The sequence below is a fragment of the Hyperoodon ampullatus genome, assembly GCF_949752795.1.
Source record: "Hyperoodon ampullatus genome assembly, chromosome: 9".
Classification (NCBI taxonomy): Eukaryota; Metazoa; Chordata; class Mammalia; order Artiodactyla; family Ziphiidae; genus Hyperoodon; species Hyperoodon ampullatus.
Genome location: NC_136922.1, coordinates 97722954 through 97735197, shown reverse-complemented (window position 1 = coordinate 97735197; position 12244 = coordinate 97722954). Strand labels below are relative to the sequence as shown.

The 12244-nt window shown below is 38.8% G+C and overlaps 1 protein-coding gene across 1 annotated transcript; it reads right to left on the bottom strand.

Annotated features, from left to right (window-relative positions):
* Positions 1-777: 777 nt before the first annotated feature.
* On the bottom strand, positions 778-1703 carry LOC307057653 (olfactory receptor 2A12-like; the record flags this gene model as incomplete). Its single annotated transcript, XM_079710857.1, is given in 3 exon segments — positions 778-1151; positions 1154-1397; positions 1401-1703. Coding segments are annotated over 3 exon segments (921 nt in total).
* Positions 1704-12244: the final 10541 nt, after the last annotated feature.

Genomic DNA, 12244 nt, shown 5'->3' with positions numbered 1-12244 from the left:
AATAAAGCATACTATTAGACAGCACTTGGTATTTCAAGGAAGAAGAGAGGCCAGAGATTTAAAATGAGATTACTGAAAGTAAGATAACTTGGGCTCCAAATATCAGAGGAATTCTCGCCTTTAGAACTCTATTGTGCTTTCTCAGTCTACGTGATTTCCTTCTTTACATGGTGAAGATTTATCTATTATAGGAACTCAAACTTGTTCTTAAACACCCCTTGATTCAGTGTTTCCTGCAGAAATGCCAACAAAGGCCATGGTTGGAATCTTCCATCCCCCTTGCCCTGTCTCCTGCCCCCTGACCACCCAGGTGTCTTCCCCATGTGGCCCTGCAGGGCATGCCATGCCTCCCGTCCCCAGAGCCTGAGCAGATAATAAACTTTGCTTTTTCCTAAGTCTCTCCTTTGTCTCCTCTTGTGACCACACCTGTCTGACCAATGCATTTTCAAAAATACAAAGCACATGGTCTGTGATTTGCATTTCTTGTTTCTTAACAGTGACTTTGAATAGCCAAATGATTAATTTTGAAAAGGCCTAATATTTACCAGTTTTTCAAATGTCTTGTGCTTTTTGGATTGTCTCTAAGAACGTCTGCCTACCCAAGGTCATGAAGATAGTCATCTATTTTATTTTCTAAGGTCTATATAGTTTCTGGTTATATGTTTAGGTCTGTAATATTCTATTATATTGTGGCATTACAGCACATGACAAAAAATACCCCCCACCATATTTCAGAGGAAGCAAAACCCTCTCCCCTATGTTGCACTTCGGTATCTTTCACACTGGCCTGTCCTTCCACAGCACTCTCTTCAGGGCACCACTGGCCTCTACATTCCTCAGGCTGTAGGTCAGCGGGTTCAACACAGGGTTGAAAAGACTGTAAAACAGGGAAAGGATCTTCTGCTGCTCCTCAGGGTGGCTGGATTTGGGGGCCATGTACATGACGAAGGCACTGCCAAAGAAGAGCCCAGCCACACAGAGGTGGGAGCAGCAGGTGGAGAAGGCCTTTCTGCGGCCCTCACCTGACTGCATCCTCAGGATGGCAACCAGGATGCGTGTGGAGACCAGCACCAAGCAGAGGGGCCCCGGTAAGATAAAAACACAGGCCGAAGAGATGACAAGTTGGTTCAGCCTAGTGTCAGCACAGGCAGCTTGAGGACAGAGAGGACTTCACGGAAGTGGTCGATTCCACGGAGCCCACAGAAGAGCGGTCTCAGAAAGAGAACTAAATGGACCAGAGCCAGGAGGAAGCTTAACACCCAGGATGTGACGGCCAGGACAATGCACACTCTCCAGCTCATGGTGACAATGTAATGTAGGGGGTGACAGATGGCCACATACTTGTCATAAGACATCACCACCAAACTCAGGCACTCTGTGTGAGCAAAGACTAGATATTAAAATGTCTGCATAATGCAGGGAACAAAGAAAATGGTTCTTTTCTGACTCACAAGATTTGCCAGCATCTTGGGGACATTGTTGGAAGCATAGGACATGCCAATGATGGCCAAGTGTGAGAAGAAGAAGTACATGGGGGTGTGAAGTCTTGAGTCTAAGCAGTTAAGCCCCAGAATGACTCCATTTTCCAAAAGGGTAAGGGTATAGCAGAGAGAGAAAAGCCCAAAGAGGAAAAACTCCAGTGCTGGGTCAGCCTGGAATCCCAGCAGGGTGACTTCTGTGATACATGTCTGGTTGCCTCCCATGCTCCTGGGCAGAGACATACAGGCCCGCGTCCACAACAGGAAGGTCACAGCTGTAGGGAAAATGAGACACAAAATATTTACTGAATGTTACAAACTAACATTTAGAAATATATTACCTTGGATGGATTTCCTACAATTTATTTTTTGATATGTTGTTAAAACTAACTCTGTGTGCTCATATGAATCAGAAGAAATTCTCTTTGTATCAATAGAATAATAGGATATATATAGATATATAAATGTAAAATTTATTATAGATAATAAAATATAATAGGATACATTATATACTCTACCTAACAGAATACACATACACATGCACAGGCACACATATGAAGTTTAGGAGAATTCAAGTATTCTGGCTTCCCTTCAAGGCTGTGAGTCTTGATATTAATGTAGTCAGAAGAGAGAGAACCCTGACAAACCATCTGCAATAAGAGGTAGTTTTATTTTCTAGACTTGCTTGTCTTCTCGGTCCAATACAAGAAGTTATTAAGGTCCTCTGTTCTTTGCATGTTGCTTTGGCTTATGTATCCATTTACCTTCTCACTTGCTTTTCTATCCACTAATTTCAGATTTGAAAGCCCTTAGCAATGGCTGCTCAGTTTTGTAGTGTCTTTAAACTTGGTAAGCCCCTCCTTTTCAGCAGCTGACTCATGTTCCCTAGAAGCAGCTTCTGGTACCTCTTTTCTACCTCCAGTGCTTCTCAGAGTTTTACTTACTTTATCAGCACTTGATCCTGAAATTTAGGCATAAGTGAAAGAAATCTTTGGCTTCATGCAATGAATACATATACACAACGTATCTTAATTCAGTTAAATGTGATAATATTCCTGCAGCCTTTTCAAGACTGTTATTAAAAAAGGGAAAATGAATTTATATTAACAGTGGGTATATTTAAAGATGACATCAGTACTGTAATTGTATTTTGTGTGTTTTCTCTTTTCCCTTTAAAAAATAAAGGGACAAATCTCAGAGCTTTTCTTAGTTTCTGGTGTGAACAAATCTTTTGTCATCATGACATCCTCCCAGCTTTGGCAACTCCCATTGCCATCAAATCCCCTGAAGACCTTCCTTATCACCTGTTACCATGCTATCTACTGCTGATCTGATGGATTCTGAGCAGATAATAGGAAGTGGGATCTACTGGAGCATCCCTCCTGGGAGGTGCCTAGGTCTATCCAGAGGAGAAAGGTCATGAAAGGGATGGATGGCAACATCACGTTGAGAAGCCATGTGACCTGGTGCTCTCTTTACACTTTCCTCACATTTTTTTCCAGAAACAACCTGAACTATCTTTATTTCAAAATTAGGCTAAAGTTTCATGTCTAAAAGAAAAAAATTTTAAATGATTCGTGTTTTCTTTTACTAAAAATTTATATCCTCAAGTTCTTGTTCTAAAATTGAGATTATTTATACAGAGTATTTTTAAACTAATGTTTTTGCTTCATGTAATAAATATTTTTCATGTATTAAAACAATCTTTACAGATATTGTTTAAAACACAATCTTCTATTATATAATTTAATTTCTTATTGTTGGAAATTCATGTCTATCATTTCTTTTATGTTTGGTAGCACTGAGATTAATAATCTTTCAATCTAAAGTTTTGTCTATACTCTTGATTATTTCCTTAGGACATACTCTAAAAGTGAAATTGTGGATGCTAAAGATACAGACCTCTTAAAGTTTTTGATCCCATTGCCATCTTCCCTGCACAAAATTTGTACCAATTTCTCCCTCTGACAGGGTGTGGTAGTTGTGTCTTTTTCCCACATGGTCATCAACTATGGATTATCAGATCTAACCTTTGCTAATTTGATATGTGAAAAATATTTTACAGTTTAAATTTATATTTCAAGAATTCCGTAACACATTTTCCTTGAGTAAACCACCTTTTCCAGGCTCTGTTCTAAGCTCTGGAGGAACAGCAGTGAATAAGGTAGACATACTCCACGGGGAGAGAGATAATGAAGAATAGGCTGATATACTGTCCTCCATGCCTCACATTTTCATTTAGGGGAGAAACCTCTCTACCTCTGGAAGGAAACACTTTTCAATATACCTGCCCCTCTCTGTCTTCTGACTTAAATGATTTGTGAAACAGGACAAGGAACTGAGGATGTCCCTTCTGTGCTCTCTTTTTGATCATATACACTTCTATCATTCAGGTTAAAGCCCATAGGAGCATATTATGTCCCTACTGGGGGTGGGGGTGGGCTAATGGTCGTGATTTTAATTTGGAGAGAAATTTTGCGAAAGATAGAAATGATGTATTCCAATAAAACCTCACTAATAAAACATATATTTTTTATTTATACCCGATTCCTGGGTATATTTCTCAGTTTATTTTTTCAGACTAGGAGCAAGAAGAGGTCATGGTTAGTTACCATTTCTAAAACACAGGAGTAAACAAATAAATATTTGTTAACAGTCAGAAGTGCTATGAACGAAACAAACAGGGAAAATGATAGAAAGTGACTTGAAGGGAACATCTTTAGATGGGATTGTCAGGAAAGGTCTTCCTAAATAGGAGACACATGGGTGGAATCTGAATGATAAAGGGGAGTCCACCCTGACAACAGCCAATGCAGACTGCTTCTTGCACAGGGAAGAGTAAAGGCAAAGTCCTGGGTGAGAAAGACTTGGTGAGTTCAGGGAACAGAAAAAAATAACCCAATGTTCCTGAACCACAGTGACCAAGAGGTTGTAAATATTGTTATCTTACTGATATTTTAAACAATTTGGAATTGACATAAAATTTATAAGTTGGAGATGGATTGAACTATTTGGCTATTTTTATAACTTAGAATATTATACATATAATGAATAAAGTATAATGAATTTTTATATGGTGATGAAAAATTTTCCACAAAAAGTCAAAACATGTGTACATAGTATGATTTGATTTATATTTCAAAATTAAACGTATCTATACACAAATGCCTTTGGGGTCTATTTGCATATATGTAGGAAGATTCTGTAATTTAAACATGAAACTGTTTACACTGATTATCTCTAGAGACTAGGATTGTGCAGGGACTTATCTTTTGTATATATTGTATGGTTACCATTTGTTTGTTTTTTAATAAACTTGTGCAGTATCAAAGAAAAAGACATTTAAAAAATCCACTATGTAAGATAGAAGTAAAGTTGCACATTTTTCTTGCTCATTTGAGAGTAATACTCAAGAAGTTGTAACAGGAATGTCAAACCTGAGCAGATTTTCTTAGAGTTTCAGATGAGAGAAACAAGTCACCACATAATGAAAAAGTTAACATATGACAGGAAAGAGGAAATTGAAAACCTCAATCTCATTTTTGTTTATTGAGATATTTTTTTCTGAATTGTCCTGATAAAGATCATGATCTTCCACTGACTAAAAAGTAGAAAAAGATTTCAAATCAAGTTGAAAATTACTGCAACATCCATCAAAATGTGAAGAGAGCACAAGAAAAGCAAAGTTCTAATGTTGCACAGGTGAAAAATACTGACACAATTGATCAGTGCCATGAAATTGCAAATTTCAGAGACATCTGCCCTCCTGCATGTGGACTTCTATGTCTATGCCTACATGGATTTGGAGTTTATCTTAGAAGGAGGTGGTCTCTTACACTAGGTTCCAAAGACTTGGGTGGACACTTCACTAAAGCTCCCAAGAAACAGCAACAAATTATGGTCAGTAAATATCTTAACAAGTCATTCAAATATTAATGAACTGATTTTATTTGAGCCAATAGATATGCTTTTGGCTTTTTATTAATGGATTTATTTTTAAATTCATGCAAGCAGAGCACAGTTAAAGGATATATATCTAACTTCTAATTAGCAGTTCTAATTATGAAATGGGAAACTGTCCAATTTTCTGGACAATACAAATGTAATGACAGAATGGAATTTGGCACTTTGGGACACATCTATTATTATGTTAATAAGTCCATGAATCAATATGAATAGGAAGGCTCAGGGGGCTCTTAATCTAGAGGCATGGATATTTTGTAAATTTTTTAGGCTCTTTTTGAGTAAGTACATTCTGTCATCAAGGAAAGCAAGGAACAAAAGTAATGACAGAAAATTAGATAATGACTTCAGAAAAAGTCTCATATGCATATGTTTAGAGCTAAAAAAGACACAGGAAGCTGGAAAGACTAAATTTCTTTCCAAGGAGAATGTTGGAAGGAGTCATGGGAGACCTCCAGGAGGGGAAGTATGGGTAAGAAACTGAAGAAGAACAACAAGCAGGCTGAGTCAGGACCTGGGCCAGGGAAGCCTGTGTGGGCCTGAGATGCTGGGAGAACAACAAGGGAAAAGCCCAGCGGGCTCAGCTGTGAAGTGAGCATCTGTGGTCCCACTGCATCCAGACCAGGGACCTAGGACAGTAGGCACAGGGATGCTTCACTATCAAATATGCACGTTTGTTTTTGTTGGAGATTTCTACACCGCTTCATCATAAATGGACAAATCCATCAGGGAGAAAATCAGTACAGAAATAGCTGAATTCAACAACACCATCGACCAAATGGATATAATAAACATCTACAGCCTACTTCAACAACAGCGGAATACACGTTGTCTCAAGCTCACATGAAGTATACACAAAGACAAACCACATTCTGGGCCATAAAACACACTCTAACGAATTTAAAACGTCAGAAATCATATAAAGTCTGTTCTCAGACTGCAGCGAGGTCAAACTGGAAGTCAATAACAAAAACAAAGCTGGAAAATTCCAAAATACTTGAAGATTAAGCAGTTCAATTTTTTTTTTTTTTGCGGTATGTGGGCCTCTCACTGTCGTGGCCTCTCCCGTTGCGGAGCACAGGCTCCGGACGCGCAGGCTCAGGGGCCATGGCTCACGGGCCCAGCCGCTCCGCGGCATGTGGGATCTTCCCGGACCGGGGCACGAGCCCATGTCCCCTGCATCGGCAGGCGGACTCTCAACCACTGCACCACCAGGGAAGCCCTCTTTTTTTTTTTTTTTTTAATGTAGTTTTTAAGTTTTTTATTTATTTTTCCCTTTTTTTCTTATTTTTATTTTATTTTTTTCACACACACACTGTATTTTATTTTTACAAGAGATAGACTGACACCAAGCATTGTAAATGGATTACCACAACAGAAGCAACAATGATTGCAATTACCAAACATGAAACACACTTATACTATGTCATAATATTGACATTCAGTCCAATAATCCTCCACTCTAACAGCTCCTTTACTTTGCAGTGAAAATTGATTTGTATATTTTTTGCCTCTGAGTCCTTGTGGGATTTTTTTTTATTCAAACAGAAAGTCACAAAAATTATAATCATCCTCATCAGTTCACTCAGTCCCATGTAATTAATTTTTTTTCATCTTGATCTTTTGTTAGCACTTTAATGAGCTCATCAGTTTTCCATTAGAGTTCTGAAAATATTCATTCAGTTCAGCAGTATAGTCAGTTACCAGAAACCTGTACTTGTTAGAGTCTTTTCCACGAATTCCTTGAAGATGAAACCCTTTTATAGGAACATATTTGCAAAAGCATCAGAGTACACCCAGAACTGTCTGTAAATGACAAAAGACTTAAAAGTGACCACGGTTAAAGATTTGATGAAAGTTCATAATAATGCAATTGACAAGGAAATTTAGTTATTTCTGAGATATACATTTTAAAGTAATAACTAGAATTATGACTTATAACATTATACCAGAACGTGTAAGATTTTTAGAAATTTCATGTAATGTCTGAAACATTTATATGAACATATTTCCATACAAATAACCCAAAGAAAGTTTAGTATTAGTTGTTTTGTTTGTTTGTTTATACTGCAAGTTCTTATTAGTCATCAATTTTATACACATCAGTGTATACATGTCAATCCCAATCACCCAATTCATCACACCACCATCCCCACCCCACCGCCGCTTTCCCCCCTTGGTGTCCATACGTTTGTTCTATACATCTGCGTCTCAGCTTCTGCCCTGCAAACGGGTTCATCTGTACCATTTTTTCTAGGTTCCACATACATGTGTTAATATACGATATTTGTTTTTCTCTTTCTGACTTACTTCACTCTGTATGACAGTCTCTAGATCCATCCACGTCTCAACAAATGACTCAATTTCGTTCCTTTTTATGGCTGAGTAATATTCCATTGTATATATGTACCAAGTTATTAGCCTTCTTTTCCCAAATGATTAGAATTGTTTGACTAATCAAAGCTCATAATTCAAACAATCTGGAATTACAGAGTTTTACACATAACATTTTTTAGTAAAATATTTTTGAATGAAACCAGTAGCCTAGAAAAAAACTATTTTCAAATGGCAGCAATAAAAAAGGAGGGGAAAAATTTCTTAGTGAAACAACATTTTTCATCAGGCGTGAACTCCAGACAAACCATATGTTACACTGGGTGTCAACTGCATTTTTTACAGGTTTGTAGGAAGGTCATGAGGAGACAGCTCTATTATGGTAGCTATCTACACAGACTACTGTTGAGGACGTATGTGAGGACAAGATAGAAAAAATACAGTAAAATAAAGAAAGCAATTTTCTTCCCTTTCAATATGGAATGGTTTTCTGCATTTTAAAAATCTCAGTTCAAGGGCTTCCCTGGTGGCGCAGTGGTTGAGAGTCTGCCTGCCGGTGCGGGGGACACGGGTTCATGCCCCGGTCTGGGAGGATCCCACATGCCGCGGAGCGGCTGGGCCCGTGAGCCATGGCCGCCGAGCCTGCATGTCCGGAGCCTGTGCTCCACAACGGGAGAGACCACAACAGTGAGAGGGCCGTGTAATGCAAAAAAAAAAAAAAAAAAACCTCAGTTCAAGAAGCCAGAATTTTTTTTTTCCTGAGAAAAAGCCTGTGACAGATAAGATAAAGAGAAAAATACCTGAAATGAAGGTGCCTTCAAGTGTCCACCCTGCTACACCTTAAGGAAAAGGCTTCAGTGCACAGAATGATGCAAAAGGTTTCACGAATACATCGCTCTGTTCTTCCATAGCACGAAAATGAGCAAGGACTGAAAAGAGCAAGATCCCTCTGAATAGGGATGGAAGCATCAGGGTCAGCAGTGCTGGTGAGACCGTCACTCGTCACTCCCATCTCGACTCTGCAGGGGAACCATGTGACCTTGAGTCACTGATTCTCAGCCTCATTGTTTGCATCTGGAAAACAGGGACAGCAGGGTCTAAAGGGCTGGTGTGAAGAATAAATACCATTAAACAGGTACACAGTAGGAGTTAAATAAATGTTAGCTCTTACTAATTGTATTAAAGGGACCACAATTCCCAGAGAATATAAATCAGTGGGATTAAAGATGCAACAAAATTATGGTATTGTAAACTTTCACATTTATCTTGCTTCTTTTCAGTTTTTGAGTTTAAATAGAAAACACACCACTTTACTCTCATTTCTATTTAATATTTTTATGTGCTGATTTTTTTTTTTTTTTGCGGTACGCGGGCCTCTCACTGTTGTGGCCTCTCCCATTGTGGAGCACAGGCTCCGGATGCGCAGGCTCAGCGGCCATGGCTCACGGGCCCAGCCGCTCCGCGGCATGTGGGATCTTCCCGGACGGGGGCATGAACCCGCGTCCCCTGCATCGGCAGGCGGACTCTCAACCACTGCGCCACCAGGGAAGCCCATGTGCTGATTTTTAAAATTAACTTTAAAAAGGAATTTAAAGAAATAGAAGAATCCTTTAAAGTAACCTCACTCCTAGACTGAAGAAGAAAATACAAGTTTTAATAGTCAAATGGCAGTTCTGCTATGCCAAAACACCAATGTGAGAAAAAGTAGTAAATCTTATGAAAGAAAGTGGGGCAATTTAGAATATTTCACACTGAGTCAAATTAAAAGTTTCTACTGATCACTCTCTCAGAGTGACTGCCCTGGGGCTGTCAAAGTCAAAGCTCTGAGGAAGCACAGATTTGTCCAATTTTCATAATTACTCACATATTATTTACTCTCTCCATCTGTAACTTCAACACAGCCTGATCCTCATGAGTAGCTTAGTGTAAAAAACAAACAAACATGGATTCTGACCCTGACCGCCTGGGTTCAAATCCTGGCTTTGCTGTAGGCTAGGTTGGTGATCTCTCTGTTCCTCTCCATTCTTTAGTTCCCACAGCTGCAAATTGGGGTGGATAAACCTTACCTCGTAGGACATTTGAAAAGTTAAATGAGTTATCCCACATAAGCCACTTAGAGTTTAAATATTTATTATAAGGACTGGAAGCCATTATTGGAGAGTGAATTCTGCATCTAATATCATAAGGAAGCATGTCATAGAACCATAATATTGAATATTTCTCTGCTAAAATAAGGAACAAAAAGAGAATCTGGATACCAACAGAACTGGGCAAGCAAACCACTGACCTCTGCCTTCACGATTTTTTATTTTTTATTTGGGGAACGTCCCCTGACGTTCTTTATAGCCCTTTAGCCAGATCCTGTCCTACATGGATATAGCTGATTCCTCTTCTCTGACACAGTCATGACAAACCCAAGAGATGCCACAGAAGGATGATGAAGGGGACATGGACAGGGGTCCTGGAGGGTCAGAGGTGTTAAGGCCACACCATGGGGATAGATAGTGGGCCCTAGAAATACCCTCAGGACCAAAGTCTGAAGATAGGCTTAGGACACAGGGAAGACGTTCAGTCTCTAATACCTGGAGCCAGTGGTTCATTCACTCCCCTTTTCCTGTTTCCACGTGCCAAGCTTTCTCATGACTAATGAACTGACAGTGTAGAATCTCTTCTTTCCTCTACAACATGGCCTCAGGCTGAGAAGAAACCTCACACACAGGGAGGACTAGGATTGATTCTCCTCCACAGGGGCCTCATCGGGAGGTGAAGCCCAGACACACAGCTCCCAGCACAGAAATGTATGATAGACTTGCTTCTGCAAGTGAGGGCTTTTTCTATCATTTGGACACAACCCTCTCCCTACAGACACAAATAATGATCGGGGACAGAATCATGTGTTATCACCTCTACTCATGTCCTCCTTAGAGAGATGTAACGTCTTTGCTGTTTTCCTATCAGCAGGTGAATGCATTTCCCGTGTTTATTCATTTTGGTCTTTCAGGATCCCATGAGAATTGTTATGTGCATTTGTTTGGGATGTATGTGTGTTTGTGTGTGTGTTGCTTAAGATTGGGTGAGGCCAAGATGTCTCTAAACCATGTAAGACCCTGGAACGGAAAACAGAAATTTCAAGATCATGTCATAAATTAATGTTTCCCAATACTTATTTTATCAGTCTTAATGTTGCTCTTCTCTCTAAATTCTCCTGTTCATAGAGGAGAGGATATATTTATTGATCTTTCACGGGAGGGGCCCTATGGACCCTGTTAAGGCATCATCTTGTGGGCACAGGTATCTCCCAATGTAGAAAATGTTGTTGCCAAATCATCACTGCACATTTCTCACTTTCAAACATTTGTGACTTGGCAGTTTAGATGTACCTCTCCCTCATCTTCTCTGGTTTGCCGTCCTTTTCAAACATCTCTAGATTTCACAGCTACATTTTTATTTCTTCGTTGCAGGTTAAGGCCTACAATTGAAATGTACACCTTTCTCTTCATCTCTCTGTCTCTCTCTACTGTCCTCTTTCTTGTGCACTAAGTGATAATGTTTGATGATTATAAAGTCCTTACAGTTCTAACTTTCTAAGTTTTGATCTTAACCTAGTTTCATAGAGTCTTAGTTCTTAAACTGTGGTGGAAGAAGCACTTCAACATAAAAGTGATATATTTAATGTATTAGAGAGCAGAATAAATATTTTAAGAGGAGGCCAATTGTGGTTATTTCTTTTCTTATAGTCGTCGTGTGTCCAACAGCTCCTCAGTCCACTTACCTCCTTATTCTCCAATATATACTCTCGTTTCATTCAAGTACTGCTCCCCAGTACTCCTACTCTGAAATGCTTACTCCTTGTTTCAAGTCAATTTTATCCTCATATTACCCATTTGACATCAAACATAATACTAATCCTTCAAAGCACTCATGGAGCCTCTTCAACCACCTCAAACGAAATTGGACTCCCTTCTCTGGTTGACTAAAAACACTTATAGCATCCTTCAAGGTTGTGCTTAATTTTTTTTTTTTTACATTTTTAGTATTTTTATTGTCCATCTTTCCTATATTTTACAAGCAAAACCAGATTATTACAGAAAAATAAATTTTACTCACCAACAACCAGACAGAGCTAAGGATAATAATTTGGTGCATGTTCCTTCACATATGCATAACTACCATTTTATTTAGTTTGATGAAGACAATATGGTGGCATTTAACACAGCTTTATGGATACAAAGAGATGTCATCACCATCTGTCTCCATATTTTTATTTTTTTGCTTTTAATCTTTGAATTGGCTAAGGCAAAATATTTATTCTGTAAAGTCTTAGATTTCTTGTGTCCATTTAATATTTATATTTATCCATATTTTATATTTTATTAAGAGTAAATATTACAAAGAATAATTGGCTCCATCATTAATGATGGACATGCATTAAATGCAAGTCAATTTAGAGATAAAAGAGTTTTCAGATT